Raw genomic sequence first — 22614 nt, 5'->3', positions numbered from 1 at the left:
TATTGCAAATTCATTCGTATAGAGCTTCGGTACGGTATTGACTGAATGTACTGAAACGTCTGAAACACTGCACTCTATTTGGCTGGACTAAAATAATTTCAGAATGCTTGTAAGCTCTCTTTATTTATGAAATACTTGTATTTTGTTTAGGCTTTAAATGAAAACTTGGACTAACATTCTTGTTGTAAAGCTCATATTTTTCTGTGTCGCTATAAAAGGTACCAAAGCGTAAGTAAAACATGATCAATGTAATTTGCGCGTAATAGCAATTTAATAATACTTTAAGGAATGTTAGCAATAAATAAATCAGCCGGCGAGAGCATTATTATATTACTTTACGGAATAAATGTTCGCACTTACTGAAATCTATTATTTTCATCATGAAATTTTTGGTTTAGGTGAGGGAGTGAGGGGTGAGGTAAATAATATTTTGCGGGCTTCAACAAGGCTGTAAAGATGAAGATGAAACGGCAGAATGTCCGGACACTATCACTAGTGGTCTGTACGTTTACATATTTGTTAATCGGCGCTGCAGTGTTCGACGCCTTGGAATCGGAGACTGAGAGCAAACGATGGGAAGTTCTTTCGGGTGTGTAAATAACATTATTATTGCCTTAGTTAAAGAATAAAATAAACCAAGCATGAATCTAATAAGATTCCAGAGGATAGTTCATTAATTCCAACTAGTAGGTATTTGCTCAAAAATAATTATGCAGAATATCTGTACCTAGCTTATAATACAAAATGTAACCCATTACTGTTCCACTGCTGGGCCTTCTGTAATGAGAGAGGGTTTAGTCCTTCACTCTACCACACTGGGCAAGTGTGGGTTTGGAAAAATATTAAATTACAAAATAAAACTCATGTGTGTACTCTCTTTATCTTAAATATAAGTCTTATCAATAAATTTTCTAGCAAATAAATATAGAAAATACCAACATACAATACAATATTAATGAAATGAAAATTACTAGATTTGTTTATAAAAAATCACTCATCCTTTTGTTCCAAAAATATCTTCCAGACATGAGAAATGGGTTGATCCGCAAGTACAACATTACTCCAGAAGACTATCATATGATTGAAATAGTGATCATCGAGAACAAGCCTCATAAGGCAGGACCTCAGTGGAAGTTTGCCGGAGCTTTCTATTTTGCAACAGTTGTCCTGGCCATGATTGGATATGGACATTCTACCCCTGTTACATATGGTGGGAAGGCATTTTGCATGGCCTATGCAATGGTGAGGAAAACATTAAATATATTAGACATAAGAAAATAGATACCTAATTATGTGTGAATATTAATTGCAAATGTTAATATAGTGATACAAGTACCAGGACATAATATTAACTACTTATGTTGTTTGAAATATAAATATTACTATCATGCTCTAATATTGTTGATTTGCTTGATAAAGTTTTCTGTGCTTCAGCACCAAAATAATTGGCAAAAATATGACATAATTTATGTATCCTTCTATATTTATAACTGTACAAAAAGTAACAATCATCTTATTGTCAAGCAAAAAAAAACCTAAGAGTTTAGAGTTGTGTGTATAGTGTGGTGAGAGTGATGAATTCTGGGAAATTGGCTTTCACAGTAATTTATTGCACTCATATACCATGTACCCAAATACATTTGGCATTGGTGCCAATACTTAGATGCTACTCATATACTGTAAACATGACTTCAGTGCAGTTACAACAACCACCCTCGTACCTACTGTGAAAACCTGACTAGAATAATCCTCTTCAAATTAAAATGTATAAGTTTTTCAATAGTTTTGCATCTGCTAAGGTCTTCTAAAATCTTCTTCTCCAGGTTGGCATTCCGCTCGGTCTGGTGATGTTCCAGAGTATTGGTGAGCGTCTCAATAAGTTCGCGTCAGTGGTGATCCGCCGCGCCAAGTGTTACCTGCGTTGTAACACTACGGACGCTACAGAGATGAACCTCATGTTTGCTACTGGATTGCTGTCATCCATCATCATTACAACAGGTAAATATAATATCTTCAAGTTAAGGCAGTTAAACCCACTCCTATTACCTAGTAATGTAATAATTTATAAAATATCCCAGCACTGAGCAGAGGTATTCTTCCTGGAACCAAAGAGGGTTTTGAACAGAGTCTACCACATTGCGAAAGGGGTGCTTAGTATTCCTTTCCCACTTACATATTTTCAGGGAGTATGATGATGTATATCATATCCTACCTGGAAATAGACATATGGTCTATAGAAAAACAGGTATCTAGTAGAGTTATAGACAACATTTTTGCTAAATAATAAGATGGTTTTCCTAGGAGCGGCTGTGTTCTCCCGCTACGAAGGATGGAGCTATTTCGATAGCTTCTACTACTGCTTCGTGACCCTAACTACCATCGGGTTCGGAGATTACGTCGCTCTGCAGGTAAGTCTACAGCAATCTCATAAATATTTTGCCTTGGACAGATAACAAAAGAAATGGATTAGTGTGATATTGATTTATTAAGGCAGCGATGTCTCGAAATATAAAATTTGTATTATATACTTTCAATTAATTCTTAATTGAGTTTTACAGAATATACCTTTATTCTAACACAGTACTTGAAACATAAAATTAGTTACAATGAGAAATAATACATAATATAAAATGAACTTATTGTTGATGTATTTCTAGAATGACCAAGCTTTGACCAGCAAGCCTGGCTACGTGGCTTTAAGTCTCGTGTTCATACTGTTCGGACTGGCCGTTGTTGCTGCTAGCATCAACTTGCTCGTGCTACGTTTCATGACCATGTAAGTATATTCAATGGCTACTATCAGCCATCTTGGTATGGAGACTTTCTTGACCCTAGGTACACTAGTGTCTATAGTGGTAACTAACTAACCTAACTTATGATTATGATAGTCATGTATATTGCCTATGAATACGCATTATATTTTAACTGAGTGTGCCAGGTCCGGTTTCTGGCTGTCTCCGTCCCATGTTTGGAGTTTTGGATGTAATTAAAGTACAAAGTTTACATTTCTGGTTTTCCGGAAAGTCGAATTTTAAGTGTTCTTAAAAAACGGCACTTTTTGGTCAATAGTTATAATAGTAAAGTGCCATGTTTTCTTTTTCTATTGAAAAAATTATAACATACACACAAATTTATAGGCAAGCCGAAGAGAATGCCCGTGACGAGGATAAGGATGGCTCCAGGATCCTGCTGCCGATTGACTGTCACCCCATCGCTGGACGTCAACGCTCCCATGATGATCAGGCTTCGGTATATACTTACTTATCACTTATAAATAACTTTATTAATGGTTGTATGTTGCTTTCATCATCTATATCGTTTTTGGTAAGTCTGTGGGAGTTGCATTTACCTAATTACATATCTTTTCTTACATTATTATGTGTTACTATTTTACATAAAGATTCTCAGGCATTAATCTGTAAATTCAAGTTGTAAGTATTATCTTGTGACAATAATATTGTATCTTCTTGCAGTTATAACTATAGAGATTAAACATATGAAGTTAATAACTGAAATAATCAATGCATTTTAAACAAATCACTTGGTAACTTTTGTGTAGTTTTGCCTTTTATTGTTCTGGATGTTTTGACATGAGCCTAGTTCACAAATATGGCGGCACTACGTAGTTCGGTATGCGCCCACGAGGTGGCACTTTCCCGCCCCCCCTCATTTCTGAATCGCGGTGTTAAGATTCTCCGCAACTGCACGACTACCCCGCGATCCGGGAATTTCGGTATCGCTTCTCGGCCTTTTGGCTAAGATCAAAGTGTAGTATCTGTTCTTTTCAGCTTAATATCTGAAAGTTCCCTCATTGAGGGACCAGTATATTAAACTGATTTTTGTAAGCTGATGGGATGTTCGGGGCTCGCTCTACTCCTGTCACGGGTCGGCCCGGCATTGCAGTGCCGCCGGGATCGGCCCACATAATACCACAATATCTGTAGTCAATAAAACTTACCTGACATCATTATGGTCTATTCAACTATAATTGCATGTTCATAGGAATGACTCCATGTTATCAATGTGATGACTGATGATCCACATAACAAGTAGCTATCACTTAAAAAGCTCTTTTAGCTCAATTATTAGCATTAATACTTGATAATCTAGTAAAGAAAATTTCATTATTTTTGAAGACATACATAGTATAAGTAGTCAATCGAAATCAACGTAGTCTATGTTCCATAATAACTCTATACAATACTTTTTAATACTATACATACTTAATATTAACACGCCCTGTTCCCAGAGGGGAAGGCAGACACCAAATAACGCCACCTAGTCAAAGATTAAAGGTCACCAATCTATTCTTATTCAGGTTTGCTCTTGCAACTGCCTCGGCAACAAGCAGTGTGAAGGCGGGGCTCTACTGCCAACTACACGGCAACATCGCCTGCTCTCCCGGGCTTCCCTGGCACTGGCTACCGAACTGATCGAGAGAGCTTCAGTGTAAACCACAACAACTAACGACACGACGCGATACCACACAAAGGGACAAGGCAGTATTATCATTATTATATTATTTTATGCACAGGTTGTGTTAAGTTTGTGTTCATAACTTTTTTTGATGTTTTGAAAAGTACAGATTTTAGGCGGGAAGAGACTGGCGGTAAAAAGTTATGTGCGAACTTAGCTCAACCATGCTAAAAATATATATTAACCACAATGCAATTACGTAGTAATAATCGTTATTGGCATAACATATATCAGTGTTCCAAAAAAAATAAAAAATAGACTCGTATTCTATACAGGATGTTAAAGTTACGTTTATTAGAAATAATATTTCACATTTTTTTACTGTTAATATTTAATTTTTATTTCAATGGAGGTATTTTACCTGTAGGTATATGTATTTTTAATAATTTATTGTGGACTGATTTTTCAAGTCTTTTTTAGATTTATTACTTGTTGTTATATTATTATTACAAGAGTCAAATTATATTATCAATTATTATAAACTATGGATGTTTAGTAAACAGATACTTCCTTGAATGTTGTGGAAATCGATGTTGTTCTATGTGCCAACAATTTGGTAAATAAGTATAAAATGTATTCTTATGGTGCATTTACTGAGGTTTTAAAATAAATAATGTGTCTTTATAGTAATTATGGGTATATAAAACGTTCCTTGACTGCCTTTTTAAGACTGGCTAGTTACTTGATACGAAATGTAGAAGCCACGTCTGAAAATACAAGAGATTGCTGAAAGCCTCTTGTACAATCAATCTTGCCAAATGAACAGCTATGCTATACTTCCATTATTGCCAAAGAATATTATACCCGACTTATGACGATATTATGATTCTTATATCTTTGTTTTTAATTTCCAACTGTGCCAAAGAGATGCATAAAATGCAATTTCCCGCCAAAGTAAATGCATCAGTATTATTTATTAAATAAGTGTAATGTTTAATATTTAGTCTCACACAAAGAAACGAACAATAGTAAGTCTGCTTTAAAATAAGTCACTACGAAACACAAGTTCACAAAACTTTTAGTCGAATTTTAATTGTTCGACTAATTAAAAAACCCACCTCGTCGATTTTAGTCGATGATCAAAATTATAATAGTCTAGGGTTACAGTGCCAAGATTTTTATATGAAAATTTTTGATGATACAAATTATAAATTGACATCGAGTTTTTTTGCATGCATTATTTTTCAGTAATTGTGAATTTGCCTAGTGGGACTGTCAGATTTATATTACTTTAATCTTTGAGTGAGACGTTACGTAGCTTGATGTTTATGTAGAAAAAAGCAAAAGTATTACTAGTCATATTGCACTGAAAGTTTGTGGTGGACTTAAGTAGGTACTCCATTGGTAAGCACTTAAACAAGTCACAGAACAGAAGCTTGTTTTGGCAAGTGCTTTCCATGATTGCACTCGCTAACAGCTGGATACACTTATTATTTACATCAACAATTGCCAAAGGCACTGCATGAACTTCAACATAAATGAAAGCCTTGCTCTAAAATGTTTGTTTAATTAACTCTTGTGGGTAGTTTCAGTCCACCACTACCTACTATAAATTGCACTCACTTATTTTTATAAGTATAAAAACAATGCATTTTCGCTTATATTGATTTTAAGGTTTTTACGCCGCAAGTATCAGCCACTAAGTATTCGTTGCAACAGTCGCATAAAAAAAGCAAACGTGGGGACAATATGGCAGCAAGCAAAAGTTGAGTTATAAAAATTAAGGCTCTCATTACCAAACTCACTGGTCGTTGAACGATCAGTGAAGTAAGCCTATCACGCCGGTAATCCATGGATTAGTAGCCTTTTATAGGCATTTGTAATGAGCGTGTCTGTGCTTCGAATAGAACATCGAAATCCTAATCAAAGACCATTTGGCGGCATGAATAAATAATTAGGTATCTTTTTATAGTGACTGATGTTTGAGGTCGAGTTTATTTACTTATCTATGCTATTTTTATTAAATAATCTGTGATATAATTTTGATCTCATTTTTAGTTAGTTATTCGTAAGTTTACACCAGTGTTCGCTTTGAACGCTCACCCTGATTTTTTTGTAATTTAATACTATTATTACATTTATATTTCTATATACTACATGTTCGATGTACAAGCAAAATAAACGTTTTTATTAAAATTGAGTTTTATTTTCGTATTATTTGTACGTCTACCTAATTAAAATGATGGGTACCTAAACTTAAAACCGACACGAGAAGGCGCCACTTACAAAAAAAAAAAAATTATCTTGATGCAAGATGTTAGATCATACCTCAATTTTTACTTTCCATCACAATCTTTTGCATAGTACCTACCTAGCTACCTATATTATGTATTATTTATACCTATATAATATATTTTACCTTAGTTATGTATTTAATACAAATCAATTACCTTATCTAAAGGCACTGACCTACACTAATTACTTTAGATTCCATTGGATGACTGCAACCAACTAACTGTCCCTATATAAAGGAATATTTACTTAGCTTAACATTATTTAATATTCTAATTAGTTCATAATGTGTCGAAACAGAACATTGCTGTGTTTAATTTTAGTAGTGCTTCTTAAAATCGTGTCTGGAATATTTTTCAAACCGTCGACTGATGTAAGTGGGATTGATGCTGTTAAAAAGGCGCCGAGATGTGAGTATAAAGCTTTGTTTTAATAACAATAAGAACATCTTTAACTAGTTATTTAAGCGGCCTTGAAGATTTGTTACTTACCTTATGAGAAAAGATCCTTAAAGAAATATAACACCTAAATCGGGAGCCACTAAGGAGACATGATTTTTTGCATAAATTTATGTCTCATCTATGTCAGGTGCGAGGAATTGTAGTATTATTCAAAGATTTTCTTAATAATAAATTATATTATATACTATTATAGAAGACTTCCCTTGGTAAATATATATATTTTTTTTTTGTTAACCCGTACTGTCCCATTGTTGGGCAAAGGTCTCCCCCAAAATCTTCCATCGGTCCCTGTCAACGGCTATCTCACGCCAATCCTCCAGATAGATGTCCAAGTCATCGTTTTCGTGGCCTACCTCGACGTCGTCGGCCCTCAGGCGTCCATTCGGTCACGATTCTTGCCCACCTATCTGAATGCATCCTGATGATGTGTCCTGCCCAATCCCATTTTAGCCGCGCAGCCTTAGTGCCCACATCAGCGACTCCCGTTTTTGAGCGGATTTCGGTCTGCTAGTTTAATACCTAAGACGCTTCGCTCTATGGCTCTTTGGCAAACCTTCAGCTTGGACTTTTGAGCTTCAGTCAGCGACCACGTTTGAGCACCGTAAGTTAGGACAGGCAAGATACACATATCGATGAGTCTTCGTTTATGTATCATTGCAAGGTTACCCTTGAGCAATGATTTCATTGACCAGTAGCTTGTCCAGGCGTTTTCGATACGGCGATCGATATCTTTATCCTGCCTGTTTTCGAAAGAGACTAGCTGGCCAAGGTAGATATACCCATCGACATATTGTATATCTTGCCCGTCTACCATGACCTTACGCATCGTACTGTTGGTCATGACCTTAGTTTTGGACCGATTCATCATCAGTCCAGCCTCAAGGCTTGCCGCGCTCAGATCTTGGAATAATATTGTTAATAATTAATTCACAGTGAACTTTCCCTGGTTATGGATGGGAATGTGGTGCAATGGATGTCCACCGCGCGGCTGTGAAGACGACGAGGCGATCATACATGGATACTGCTGCGGGTGCGCTTATAGTTTAGGTAAAAACTTTTTATTTAAACTTAACCTTTCGTTTGACAGAGATGAGATTTTTATATCTAGTTCAGTAATATCCCAATAACGTAGTCTTCGTAAATCTATTTTAAGACAGTTTTAATAAATAATGTTTTATGTCATTTTACTAAGAAAATAAATGAAAAATATTCCTGTGTTTTCAGATAATTTACCTGTAATTTGTCCAGAATTTCTTCAGTGTCCGCTCAACCTGCACGGACTCTGTCATGACTACGAGTATATGATGAGATGTTGCTGCTAACGTCGTCATTATACAAATACGTAATACAGAATTTAATTGAGGTTTAAGATAAATCGGCTGGCACTCTAATGCCAGCTATGATCGACAGATATGCTATAGTCAGGCCCGGACGTTACAAACGTGTGAACTACGTTATAATCAAAATAATGAAATTAATGTGACAATGTGCGAGCAAGAGACTCCGATAAAATGACATAACTTGGTTCGTACGTTTGAAATGGCCCGAGTATAATAATAATTTTGGCAGATCACGAAAATAACAATGGAGAATGTTACTAGGTATGCCAAATCGCTTTAAATTTTGACACAGTATAGCCTGTGTGTATACATATAAACTAGTTTTTGTTTCAGTCAAAAACACCTAATAGTTTTGATTTTATAAGCATTCAAAGTTTCGAAAAATATCGAGTCCCGCTAACGGCCGCGTGAGTGGTTGTGACGTCATACTACACTTGCGCCGCTCGGGCCGCGTCCCGCTTAGTATTAAGTTGCCAGTCGTTGTTGTTGGTGTAATAACTTGCGCAGTATTTTGTTGTGTTTGCGTCCGCTTATTACATTTTAAGTGTAGTAATAGTAAATATTATTCAATTAATAAAGTGGATGAAGGATTTGAAAAAGGGCAATCGGATAATCTACCTAAAATAGATGAAAATAATGGTTGCGCATTATTTATCAACAAATAGAGATTTTGTTGCCTCCGAAATCCTTATTATTATTATAAATGCGAAAGTTTGTGAGAATGTATGCATATGAGAATGTATGCGTATGTATGTACTATTTATTTATTTGTACTATTTACTCCGTACGTTTGGCGCAGTGGTTTAAGCGGTCTCTTCGCCGCAATAACCGTAGCGCCGCGTGTGGAGGTTTTGAATCCCATCCGGGACAAATCTTTGTGTGATAAGCACGAGTATCTGTTCTGGTTGTCAATTTATCTATATATTGAGAAGTATATGAGTATGTTTATCAGTTATTTGGTTACCATTGTACAAGCTCTGCTTAGTTTGGAATCAAATGACCGTGTCTGAGTTGTCCAGCAATATTTAATACTTAATTCAATATTTAGTGTATGTATATAGGTATGTATGTATATATATATATATGTACGTATGTATGGATGTTTGTATGTATGTATGGATGTTTGTTACTCTTTCACGCAAATGTGACTAAACCGATTACGATGATATTTGGTATATATGGTAGCTGAAGGCCCAGAATAACACATAGGCTACTTTTTATCCCAGAGTTCCCGAAAGATCGGGATTTACACGGGAAGGGTTTCCATGGAGACGAAGTCGCGGGTGGCCTCTAGTATATTATACATATTTGTAATATCTATACTAGAATATTAGAAAGCTGAAGGGTTTGTTTGTTTGAACGTGCAAATCTCAGGAACTATTGGTCCAATTAAAAAAAACTTTCACTGTTAGATAGTCCATTTATCGAGGAAGGCTATAGGCTATATATCATTACGCTACAACCAATAGGAGCAGAGTACCAATAAAAAATGTTACAAAAACGGGGAAAATTTTGACCCATTCTCTCTTATGTGACGCAAGCGAAGTTGCGCGGGACAGCTAAGTTAGATATTCACGATCACGCATATTATAAAGAAACAATTTTTAATCGAAATAATCGCGTACTTATTGATTTTACATTTTTCCTGCCACTGTAAAATCAATAAATTCGCGATCAATTCGGTTAGAAATTGTTTCATTATAAGATAAAGTTAATTATTATTACTTATATACTTACCCACATAAAATTTAATTACATTTAGGCACAACATTTGATTTCCTAGTATTTGAATTGAACATTTTTAAAAGTATTTAGGTATAATTTCAACGCACCGAGCGCGCGACCGCAAGCGGACTGTGTGAGCCAGACTGAGCAAGTGTAGAGTGACGTCACACCGGCCCGAGAGCAAGCGTCGTGCGGATACAACTTGTTTTGCTTATAAATCGGAAACTAATTGAGATATCAAAGTAATTCTTTCACTAGTATTTTTTATTTTTAACAAAGAATAAGGAGTGCTAAAAATCAAAATTTGTTAACATTCTCCATTCTATCTAAGTAAAAGAGTCATACTTGTTTCTTGGGAAAAATGATCTGACGACTGGATTCCTTAGTATCACACTTAAATTGATGAAGCATGATACACATTATGTTAAAGTTTATCGACAAAATATAACCGTGTCTTATCTGATATTTATCTAGTGTATTTATCATGTCAAACGGAATGTTATCACTTAATTTTACCGTTATCGGTGAGTCACTCCAGAGCGTTCACCTTTCCGGTGAGACATCACTAAAATAGCTTTGATTATGTACTCTCGAAAAAACCTTGAATAAAGGTAGAACGTCTGGTTTATATCAAGTAGCGTAGAAATTATCCTTATCCTTTCTTTTGCTATTGAAATCTTAGTGAAAAATAATTTGTGTAGTGTCAATATGTTGTGTAAAGGTATACGAAAATAAAACATCTCTTATAGCATACTGTTTTAATTTCTAAGAAACCCTCAGAATTATAGGGGGTTAGCGGTCTTGATTTAAGTAAACTTAACTCTGACATAATAGTACAAAAATAACGACATACGTAAGTAGTAGATCGACAGAGAATAAAATAATTTATACCATTTAATTTTATACCAACAATGTTTCACGTAATAGTCAGAAAATTCATATCATCATTTACCTTATTCTCTTAACAATTTAAGTGAAAAATAGGACGAAAATCTTACAAGTGAATATAGAACTAACACATGAAACATTGATGTGTTTGTTAAAATTTAAAATTATCACAATGTTGTTATATGAGTGATAATATGAACATGTCTTTTAATTAATACTATGATCCCGCTTCGATGGCTACAAGTTTACTAATTCTGTCTAAATCTCTAAGGCCAATATGCTATATCTACAATTTTGTGTTAGAATTCGCGATCCAATTAAATATATCAACACAAAACGTTCAATATAGCGTAACGCCAGTACGCTTTATATAATAAATACATTGTGGTTTATATACTAACACTGCATGAGAGACGCCGCCACGGTGCTGTGTGTGCTAGCCGTACGATGAATACAGGACATTAATATTCTCGCGACAAAAATAACGCAGCCGATTTCATTGCGATTACATTGTGGCGACAAATGCATAAAAATTTGCGATATCCGCAATAACAAAATGGTCCCCATTATAATTAGAACGTTGATACCTCCCGATGCGCAAAATAATACAAACGACGCACAAGTGATCGTACATCTCTCATGTAATGCCACATATACACTATACAGATTGAATAATATAACACCCAGTGCATACAATAAGGTTTATAATTAGTACCTCGAGTGATGACAAATTAATTTTTAACACAAGCTGGAATATAAACGGAAATTAGCCTACAGTTCGTAATGGACAGCTCGAGAGACAAAGTTATGGACGTGCGTACACTACGCCACGCAAGCGACGAACACATCACAATGCAAGCTTAACCGTAACATACGCAACACGCGTGGTCGGCTCTACCAACACACGTCACACGTCAACACGTCTGCGTTACATCTACGAACCACGAGTCCAGCTTAAACTAGCGCTTATGCTAGGTGACACTATAACAAAGCCCAATTTATACAGTAAACGAGTTGGCTCACCGACCACCAGTGGCGAAGTGCCCGCGCGTACTCGCACGCGACACGTGCACACTCGTGCACGAGCACACGTGCACATTGCACACGAGCACACGTGCGCGCGGAACAAGCTATCAAACAATATATCATATAAAACTTGTGAATTTAACATCCGCGTACATAACTATGTGGCTCTGTCTGATAAAACTCCATGAAATCTTATTCTGGAAACAGCACAAAATTAACCTACAATATTCATTATATATAAACATGTATAAACATACACCCTTCCATTTCACCTCTGCTTTTAACTAACAAGATAATCGGACAATAGCAACTTAACAGAAAGTTAGCTTACTCGCGTACGGCGGTTGCCGCTCCGCACTATATTACTTTTTATTTATTTATAATTATAATGATGTGATCATGAAACATTTTGTGGTAATTGCATTTCTTGTGTTTGGGTGTAGCGGCCGGCGACCGCGACTCCCTCTTCCCATACGTCTCGCCGCCAGCCTGAAACATTATAATACACACGTTATATTAGTCAATTATTAAAATATATTTCATGACTACAATGTCCTAAATTAATTGTATTTTCATGAATTGAAACGAACACATAAACAAGACAAGAATATTATTGTTTATTTTTGGTGAATACATCAAAAACTTTTAGAAAAAAATGTCATTACTCAGCTCACAGCTTCACAGGAGCATACTATTTATTTTCTGTCGAGTAATTCAGGATTAAAACAAATATATCAAGACTAGACTTCAAGCAATAAGAAAATTCGGCAGTAGATTTGCGTTAAAATAGATGGTGTTGTACATACCGTAGGCGGCGTATTCAGCAGCAAGACGACTTGCCGGTGTCGATGGGGTGTCCCTGGTCGATCTTGACCTGGCCGCCGACGGGCGCGGCGCCCGTGGACGGCGGGCCCACGCGCGCCTTGATCTCCGCCGCCATCGTCATGAACGCCTGCTCCACGTTCGTCGAGTTCTTCGCTGACGTCTCCAGGAACGGAATGCCCAGTTGTTCTGCGTATTGCTGGAATTTACAAATAAATGTTTTAGTTTTTGATTATCGAGTACATCGCCATCTTAAACTTTAGACTTAAACACTAACCCTCTTATACATAAAAATATATGAAGTTATGTAAGGCTTATAAAGTGATGTGTTTCTTTCACTCCTTAGCGAAATGAAAAAGAGAAAATATACTATAGTAGTTTCATAACTAAAATAGGTTTGTAGAGTGTTCATGAATAAGAGAGTAAGTAGCAGAATAGTAGAGAGTAAGCAGGTGCCCTGAGTTGTAATATTCCAAACTTGACGATCTTTGTTCTGTATTTGGTTGTATTTAATATAATTATTAAGTAAACTCCCCACGATAAAGATGTGTTCGTACCAATTTGTTTTTAATCAAAAATACTTACAAAGCTACACTTGAGCTGTTAAACTAATTAGGTCATACATTTATTTGTTTGCCATTTACATTATCCCTGCTCTAAAATAGCCCACCTAATTTGAGGAAAAAAATGTTCATCATAAATTGTTTTCGGAACGGTCCTAACTGAGCGTAAATACGTGCTTCTATTAGATGTAAGGAACATTCGAATGCTCATAACTAAGTTTAAAATATTCAAGGTCTTTAGTAGCGGAAATGGAATTCGAACTTAGTTTATGAGTTTTATTGTGATCAATGTTCATTACACAATTTGAATCTCTTGCACGACTCTTATGTTTGAAAAAAGGTAGCTAGTTAGATCTTTGACAGTGGACGACCTACTTTTGGAAAATTTTATTTCTAGGCAAAATATTTTTAATTAATTGTTACATTTTGACAGCAGAGATTTCTATTTACATTTTACGGCTGTCATATTTACTTACCTCGGCATACAAGGTGCTATGTTCAGCTTTCTTTACTTAACTTCTGATCCGATATTAGGGAATCCAGTATTCCTATTCTATTCACTATACCAAGGTGATAATTTACAATATATTGAAAGAGGAAATAAGCCAATTAAGTTTACATGTAGCGCAAGAAGCAACGGATAGTACAGAAGTAGTATAAATATGTTTATAAATAGTGTTATACAGATACTCACGTTGGCGGTAGTGTAGTCGACCACTTTCTTAGTGGTGAGGTCGCACTTGTTGCCCACGAGCAGTTTGTTGACATTGTCGCACGCGTAGCGATCGATCTCCTCCAGCCACTGCTTCACGTTGCTGAACGAGTCCTGCACACAAACAAACATACGCATTCATTAATAAAAGTAAGCAAATATGTCAGATGTTCGCTATGCTCATTTACATAGACATAATCTGTAAAGAAAAAATAAAAAGATCACAAAAGGAGGATCCTAGAAGGACATCATATTTTCTAAACATAGCAAGTGCTAAGTTGAGAGTCTTAACATCAATGATTTCAAACATGTTTGCATAATTATGTAGGAAATAGTTACTCGGCGAATGTTTTTTTCTGCCAAGCCAAAGATAGTGAGTAAACTGAGAATAATATAACGTAATGACCAACATAATAATACACAACTTAGTGGTGACAAGACTGCAGAAATTTGTTGCATCATAACTTAAAAGCAAAGCAAATAAAGTCAATAACAATTTCAATACTTTTCCCATAAACTTGAGCAAAGAATAAACTCATAAACAATTCCTATATCCATATCACGGCGCCTTCACAAAGGGATGACGTAGTGCAATCATTCTAAGTTATTAGTAATAGGGGTGTATTGTAAGTTAATAAGTAACTTTACTATCTGTAATGTCACATGGGCTCTTTGGCGTAATGGTAGATAATTACAGTGTAGAGTAATGCGATAAGTTAAGCTTGACAAGAATTACGCGATAGTTATCGCTTTTAGGAATTTTTCATCCTCTATTTTACCCCCTTGGGGGTACAATTGATCAAAATCCTTTGGATCCTTTGAATTCAAATCCAGCGGATTGCCTACGTCATAACATCTACCTGCACGCTAAATTTCAGTCCGATCAATCCAGTGGTTTGGGCTGTGTGTTGATAGATCACTATGTCAGTCAGTCACCTCTGAGTTATATATATTTAGACAAGGATGCTTATCAGTTGTCGACTTGGTACAAGTTTTGCTTAATTTACGTACATTCAATTTTCATATAAAACTTTACACTCAGGTAGTACCAATATTATTTACTATCATCCCAATGCAAAAGTTACTCTATCTGTAGACTGAACTAATGTATGATAAATTATGAGCGATTAATAGAATGTATACAATAGGGATATGTATTGGTTTCATAAGGATACTGGCTAATTTATTTATAAAAATATCCATGCAAAAGCCACGGGAAAAACATATTTGCAAGATTAAATGTTTATTTTAACTAACATTCATTCTAAAACCTAGTCGTAAGATAAAATTATATATTAATGCTTATATTCTATGTTGTATCAAAACATTAGGTTCAGATATGCGTCATAGATTTTTAAATGCGTAATTCGCGTAATAATGTACAAGATAATTAGTGTTATTAATGAGGTCAATCTTTCAGTTTAATACCAGTTAAAAGTGGATAGATTATTTACTTACAAAACGGCGTAGTTTCTACTGAGTAATATGCAATGAGTTAAATTTTGAAACGTGACATATTAGTTTTAAAAATAATGGGTACAGTTGTAAATGCTCTTTATCTAGCTGGTAATTCTCAGGCAAAAAAAAACCGGAATAGAATACCAGAGTGTGTTAGCTTGCCTGTCCTTTTTTCACGCCAAAGCAGCTAAATCCATTTGGATAAAACTTTACGGTGCGATAGATTACTCCGAAAGATGTCAACAAAGAAACTATGTACGCGACAGAGGTACGGGCTTAGGCATAAGCTAGTTTTTGAACAATAAGTTTACTGTCAACTTTTTTTGCTTATTGTTGACGTATACGGAAATAGTATTACAATAACAATGAAAATTACTCGTAGTTTATTCACAGCGTGTGGTGAGTTATTAACTCTGATTAAACGTCATTAGTTTCATACCGTTACAGATACAAAGTTCGATTCCCGCTCGTTACAAAAAACGTTTATAGAACCCATTATTATTTAGTTAGTTAGTTATTTATTCTTTGTCTTTAGTAGGTATACAGGGACAGGGTATTTTTACCCGTTTCCTGTCCTAATGCAAGGGTCTCTTTCCCGAACAAAGAATATCAGATGAAAATTTAATTCTTAAACATTTATAAAACAAAGTTTAGGAATATAAGCTACTCATTTCAATAAAGCAACCATGCAGTTGACTTAAGCTTTCTTGTTTTACTTTAAAAAAAAAGTAAAGGCAAAACACATGCGGAATGACAAGGCACACGTGTTTCAAATTAGCTGTACTTTAAATTCTGCAGTACTGAATACGTATTGTTTGAAAGTTGACTTAAGAAACAGCTGTGAGTAATTAAACACTTTTGCTTATGACGTCACAATGCGTTAAAACGACCTTTCCTTCTATATTTTCATTTGATTGACATATGTCTTAATTAGTTGGTTAAAACCTGTGGATTCGCCTGTATTGTTAATTTTTGCTGCAGTAAAATACAAATATGTAAATTCATAAAATCACTTCCGTAAAAAAAAGTCTTTAAAATACCTAGGTATATAGTCTGTAAATTACTTGAGCTTTTTATTATTCACGATTGAAAAAGCAACCTCTTTATTTTCCAGAATATAATTTATCACGTTGTAAAATTTTATCATAGTCAGTTCAGCCGTTTTGGCGTAAAACCGGAACACACAAACACTTTCAACATTTATAAAAACACAAGTGGATTCGGTCACTTTATTCCTCACGAATCTACAATCTAACCGTATCATTATAACGTGAAAAAAAATGGCTTTTAAAATACAAGCATTTATTTACTTTCTTTACTATATCAATCAACGGTAATTACTTTTGCTGCTGCATTTGTTTTTATTTGTGAAAGTCACCTACATACACTGATATAAAACCTAGATTACTTTTTGTTTAGTACATTACTTTTCTCTTGTCGTTAGCGTAGATAACAAAAGCTATCGGTGGAGAGTGAAAGTAAAATAGATCTTGAAATCTACTCGAGCGAAACCTAATAAATAAATGCGAAAGTTTGTTTTGTTTGTTACTTTTTCACATAGAAATAATCAGAAATTCAAACTGTCATTGTAATATGAGCTTATGCGCTATTGAATAGATAAACTACAGCTAAATGTATCTCAGAAACCGGGGATATATGGATAAAACAAAATTACGCTAGGTAATACTAAGTTAACACAAAAGACTTTTTACATCTTAACATCTTTCCACGCGGGCAAAGTCGCGTAGAGAAGCTAATATTATAAACGCGAGAGTTGGATGGCTTTTTCTCTTTTAAACAAGAACTTCTGAATGGATTTTGATGAAGGTTTCTAGACAGATACTTTAGAATCTAAATTAAATATTTCTGGTAAATATTTTCACGCAAATGCAGTCGCGGTAGAAATAGTATAACATAATATACGAAAGTGCATACGACAATTTGCTTATATAGGATAGGATACTTTTTACTTCTTTGAAATCTTTCTTCGCGAACGTAATCGCAGGTAAAAAGCTAGTTTCTACCTACTATTGTGACTAGATATTGTGTACGAGTCTAGGTTGAACTCGGCGTGCAGTACAGAATGAGGTCAATTTACTACAGAAAACTGGAACAGATAATTATGTTTGTAGCCGTGGAATATCGTCGTAAGCGGTTTTAGATCAAGTTCAATTTGCACGCTAGTGGGCGACATTTTATTTCTGTAATTGAGTGAACATAAGTGGGAGCCATGTGTGGTTTTTACAAACCTCAAAGATTTTTTTTCTGAGTATTTCTATGTGATAAGTATACTACAGAATCTTATTAACTGTCAAGTATTTTTTTCTAATAAGTATATTTTTAAACTTTTTAGATTTCATTCGACCTAGAGATGAAGTAATATAATGCACATAATTTAACATAAAATGATCAGATTCACATAACTGTGTCTGTCTATGTCGCAATTAATAATTACTATTCACATTTTTGTATTTAATTAATCAAGCATTTTAAAGCAGCATTATCAATACTAGTTTCCGCCTGCGAGTTCTTACGCGTGAAAAGACTACCCGAAGTAATATTATACCTATACTTAATATTATAAAGCTGAAGAGTATGTTTGTTTGTTTGAACGCGCTAATCTCAGGAACTACTGGTCCGATTTGAAAAATTATTTCAGTGTTAGATAGCCTATTTATCGCGGAAGGCTATAGGCTATATATCATCACGCTACGACCAATAGAAGCAGAGTACCAGTAAAATATGTAACAAAAACGGGGAAAAATTTCACCCATTCTCTCTAATGTGACGCAAGCGAAGTTGTGCGGGTCAGCTAGTATTTTATATGTGCCAATTTGAATCTAGGTTTTAAACAATTATTGCATAAAATATCAGGTTTCTTAGTGAAAGAGAAACAAACATACACCCATTCTCACAAACTTTCGCATCTATAACATTAGTAGGAAATAAGTACATATAAAAACACACCCGTTCCTTTATCAAACAAAAGTACACCAAGATACATAAAGAACATTCGTAAAACTATGAATGACTCATACAATCAACTACAAACCCAATTTAAAAACATTAAACAATAGATCTAAGTTCAAACAATGCATCTATAAATAAGTTAATAGGTTACTGTTATAACATTAACTTTGCTTGTATACAAAGAGTACCTACATGTAGTGGCAACTGGCATACAGCCAAAATATCCCCACCATATATTATATCATTTGTACCGGCGAAATGTAATGAACAGAGAATAACTTCCAATTTATAAATAAACGGTTAAATGACATTTTAGATGCTTGGTAGTACGTAAAAAAATGTCCTGAATGTCGTCACTAGATATGATCTCAATCGAAATATAGGTATGATTAACTATTAACTTAAGTTACAAGTGCTTTCGATGAATAAAGGTCACAGCTACTCAAAATCTATGGAAAAAAGATTTGAATAGATTGGTTTGGGCATAAAAAAAATATCTTACTTAGATCAAATTAAAACTGAACAGTATCTTCAAGAAAAGAGTACTCAGTGGATAGACTTATCAATACTTTGAGATGACAAAGAGTAAAATTATATCTTCAATTTCAATACTTTGAGTTGACAAATGGACTTTGGACTTAAGCTTTTTCTTCATTTGTCTGACATCATATGTTGCTAGTTTTAATGAAAATACTATTTCTGTTTGCACTTTGATACTAAAGGTGGCTTATCAAACTACTACAATAAAACTATAAATATGATAATTAAGTGCTAACTATGTCAATCTGTCTGTTGAATATAGCTTTATACTATAAAGATAGACTGTTATGTATCATAGTGACCTGAAAAGATCTTGTGTGAACAAAACTATCATACCTATAATAACCTCTTTAACTTATGAAAATAGTATACAAGTATAGTATTTTTGGTGTCTACAAAGTGGGATTTTAAGCAGGTAATTAATAAAGCACTTATTAATTTATTATAATCCATGCTGATTCATTGAATATGAAGGTAGAAGGATAATCTGAGTGAAAAATGCTTAAGGTATGAGCCCCTTAGATACAGTTTTGTATAAAATTAATTAAAAAATAGAGATATACATTTTGTATGTAAAATTTACCATGATTTCATACAGTAGCTATTTTTTTGAAAGATTAATTGTATTGATATAAATGCATTTTAATTAATATTGGTTTGAAAGAAATACCTATAATAACAGCTAAAATTAACTACAATATAATATAACATGGTTTCCATGACAGCTATTGGAATACAAAGTTTGTTACTCACTCTTATCAATTCATCATTTGGTTGAATATACTCATGTTAGCATAGAGATTTCAGTTTGTTATCATGTAATCCAAATATAACAGTTTTTGTGTGATTGGGTAGTTACACTGTTAATTTGGGAGAGTGAATAGTTATTATTTTTTATTTAAAACTAGTTAGAGTGGAGACCTGAGACTGTTATTTTATAAATAACAGTCTCAGGTCTCCACTGATGATGGATGAGGATGATCTATTATTTGGATATAATATTTATTTTATGATGTACAAAATATTGAATCTGAAGTGATAAATCCTATTGCTGTCCCAATGCAGGGCAAGGATGTCTTCCCATAATGAGGGAGGGGTTAGGCAATAATTTGTTTATGATGTATAATATATCAGTAATATCTCAAAAGGTATGTGTTTTTGAGTCTTTAGCTTAGCTTTTTAAATGTATACACTAATGCCAATAGATAAAAAAAGCAATGTCTATAACAAGGTGTAACTGTAAACTATTTAGTCATCAAATCAAATGACCTAATCAACCACCCACTTCAGTTTCTATACTAAAATATTTGTAATGGCAACACTATTACTAAGTGGCATAAAACAAATGATTCCTGTGCTTCAAAAACTATGCAGGTGACATCTGTTTTTTTTTAATCACTAGTGATGTCACTGTATCAAGAAAACAACAATTACTCACAAACTTGAGTCAGATGTTTAAAAAACTACAAATGATGTGAATTGTAGTAGATAACTATGTGAAGGTTGTGTATTGAACTGCTAAATTGTTCTCTAGGCCAAATAACTAGAAACTTGCAATTCTTTTGTACAGGAAGTGTTTTGTTTTTTTTTCATAATAATACAGTACAGAGTAAAGCTCTTTGATGAAATGTATTAAACAAATTTTGAAGGAAATGGAAACTGAATATTGAAATAACTGTTGTTTGACAAGAAACAGCTATTAAAACACAAAGAACACTATCACTTACAGTCAATAAAATTATTTTGTTACTGTATACACTTATACAGGTTATATTTCAAACCCAAGTAATTAAAAGTGTAAGAAATGTGTAACCTTTTAGCTGTTAATCATAGACAAAAAAAGACAATCACTTTTGTTTAGAATCTAAACTTTTTGTTGTGTTTTTTTTAAACTTACTTTGGAACAAGATGTGTGTTTATCATGTACAATATGTATGGTTCAAAGCTAAGCTAGCTAACAAGCTAAAGATAGTTTAATATCAATTTAATATTACAGTAGGTTATCTAGTCTTTGTTATGCACTGCCATATTTGTTTTGTTAAGGTAACATCAACAAAGTTGGGTTGAATATACTTTTGACATTCATTTTGATAAAGACTACATTTTTTTTTGTAAAAGCCATGCAACACCCATGTGGTCAATTTTTTTTAGTTTTTTTTAAAATAGATGTGTGTCTTACCTGGTCTGTGCAGTCATAAACAATGATAATTCCATGTGCGCCTCTGTAGTATGACGAGGTGATTGTTCTAAACCTCTCCTGTCCAGCTGTGTCCCATATTTGTAACTTTATTGTCTTGCCATCTAAATCTACAGTCCTAATTTTAAAGTCCACACCAATAGTGCTGATGTAGCTCTCTGTGTACGTGTCGTCGGCGAACCTGAGCAGCAGACATGACTTCCCAACTCCAGAGTCACCAATCAGGAGGAGTTTAAACAAATAGTCGCTGGAAAAGATAACATTCCATATTTTAGTGCTTAGTTTGAATGCACAACCCTAATCAAGGACAATACGAGCGATGCGCATCAATAAACGTAAATGATAAACGAAGGGAGGCGTTGCTTTGTTCATCTAACAAAGAATTTCCACTCGCTACGCAGCCAGATTGTTCAACAAGGAAGTTCACATCTGTGTGATAGAATCATCGCTCAGTAATGCGCCATTCATGATCCATACGATTACGTTTTCACAAATACTTCGATAGTACCTACCTACCACGAATACACAATGAGTCACCCCATTTGTAGTAAATTGATTTACTATCGACACTAGTTAACTTGTTCTATAACTAAAGGTATACACTTCTTGACTAAAAGTTCCACGCAAAGACAATGAACACGCAAAAAAAGATGGGTTTTCTGCACCATCCTTGTTTCTAAATCGCCATATTACAGCAAAAATACTTACTATTCTGGATTCATTTTTGTACTATAAATGTATTTTTTCCAAAACTATAATTTTATAGAATATGTTGAAAATAATTATGTTCTTTGTTTCTAGCACAAAACAGCAAAAAAATTAATAATTATACGTAGAATAATGGCCGCCGTCCGAAACACCCACTGACGTAAGTCAGAAATTCAAACAGGAGTGCCACTTGGCAGAAACTAAATTTCGTTCGGAAACAAAATCATATGATTAAAATCGACTAAAACTTTATTTCAGTAACATTATAAAATTCAAATAATTTTAGTTAAATACTGATTAGTTCATAAATGAATACTGTAAAAAAATCGTACTATTGCTTAAATTAAGATTCATAGTTCTGGTTATTTTAAAATATAAATATTTTGAAGGTCATGTAATTGTATCCGAAATAAGACTACGATGAGCGATTGTGCCAGATTTATTTCTTTACAATTAAATATAATTTTCACTCAACTCAACAAACAATCTGCTATCT

General features: G+C 34.2%; 3 protein-coding genes and 1 non-coding gene across 5 annotated transcripts; 3 read left to right on the top strand and 1 right to left on the bottom strand.

Moving 5' to 3' along the window:
- Positions 1-24: 24 nt before the first annotated feature.
- Positions 25-6606, top strand: LOC142981179 (potassium channel subfamily K member 9-like). Of its 2 annotated transcripts, none has more exons than XM_076126887.1 (8): positions 25-109; positions 399-589; positions 1025-1242; positions 1824-1998; positions 2302-2408; positions 2658-2776; positions 3138-3249; positions 4319-6606. In XM_076126887.1, the coding sequence occupies exons 2-8, from the start codon at positions 457-459 to the stop codon at positions 4451-4453; spliced, it is 999 nt and encodes a 332-aa protein (XP_075983002.1). In that variant the 5' UTR covers positions 25-109; positions 399-456; the 3' UTR covers positions 4454-6606. The 2 variants fall into 2 exon arrangements, with proteins under 2 accessions (XP_075983002.1, XP_075983003.1); XM_076126888.1 differs by having other exon boundaries at positions 64-228.
- LOC142981349 (U2 spliceosomal RNA) lies at positions 3736-3928 on the top strand. Its single transcript, XR_012959930.1, has one exon. It is a non-coding gene; the product is annotated as a U2 spliceosomal RNA (small nuclear RNA).
- A 364-nt stretch (positions 6607-6970) lies between the features above and the next one.
- LOC142981087 (uncharacterized) lies at positions 6971-10982 on the top strand. The gene is made up of 3 exons (XM_076126769.1): positions 6971-7118; positions 8103-8216; positions 8394-10982. The coding sequence occupies exons 1-3, from the start codon at positions 6995-6997 to the stop codon at positions 8489-8491; spliced, it is 336 nt and encodes a 111-aa protein (XP_075982884.1). The 5' UTR covers positions 6971-6994; the 3' UTR covers positions 8492-10982.
- On the bottom strand, positions 10978-22299 carry Rab1 (RAS oncogene family member Rab1). Its single transcript, XM_076126768.1, has 5 exons — positions 22119-22299; positions 21393-21657; positions 14228-14359; positions 12955-13169; positions 10978-12637 (listed from the first exon to the last, which is right to left on the bottom strand). Exons 1-4 carry the CDS (start codon positions 22130-22132, stop codon positions 12969-12971), a joined length of 612 nt encoding a protein of 203 aa, XP_075982883.1. The 5' UTR covers positions 22133-22299; the 3' UTR covers positions 10978-12637; positions 12955-12968.
- Between the last annotated feature and the right edge of the window lie 315 nt (positions 22300-22614).

Source organism: Anticarsia gemmatalis, chromosome 19 (assembly GCF_050436995.1).
Source record: "Anticarsia gemmatalis isolate Benzon Research Colony breed Stoneville strain chromosome 19, ilAntGemm2 primary, whole genome shotgun sequence".
NCBI classification, from domain to species: Eukaryota; Metazoa; Arthropoda; class Insecta; order Lepidoptera; family Erebidae; genus Anticarsia; species Anticarsia gemmatalis.
The sequence above is the reverse complement of the archived record's forward strand: the minus strand, read 5'-3'. Positions and strand labels throughout refer to the sequence as shown.

Bases quoted from the DNA above. Each gene is read 5' to 3' on its own strand.
- LOC142981179 (XM_076126887.1), top strand. From the start codon at position 457: ATGAAGATGAAACGGCAGAATGTCCGGACACTATCACTAGTGGTCTGT. The intron at 1,999-2,301 runs GTAAATATAATA...TGGTTTTCCTAG, and splicing joins ATCCATCATCATTACAACAG to GAGCGGCTGTGTTCTCCCGC. The intron at 2,777-3,137 runs GTAAGTATATTC...ACAAATTTATAG, and splicing joins GTGCTACGTTTCATGACCAT to GCAAGCCGAAGAGAATGCCC.
- LOC142981087 (XM_076126769.1), top strand. From the start codon at position 6,995: ATGTGTCGAAACAGAACATTGCTGTGTTTAATTTTAGTAGTGCTTCTT. The intron at 7,119-8,102 runs GTGAGTATAAAG...ATTAATTCACAG, and splicing joins TGTTAAAAAGGCGCCGAGAT to TGAACTTTCCCTGGTTATGG. The intron at 8,217-8,393 runs GTAAAAACTTTT...CTGTGTTTTCAG, and splicing joins CGGGTGCGCTTATAGTTTAG to ATAATTTACCTGTAATTTGT.
- Rab1 (XM_076126768.1), bottom strand. The intron at 14,360-21,392 runs GTAAGACACACA...GTTTGTGTGCAG, and splicing joins TTTATGACTGCACAGACCAG to GACTCGTTCAGCAACGTGAA. The intron at 13,170-14,227 runs GTGAGTATCTGT...TGTAAATTCCAG, and splicing joins TCGACTACACTACCGCCAAC to CAATACGCAGAACAACTGGG.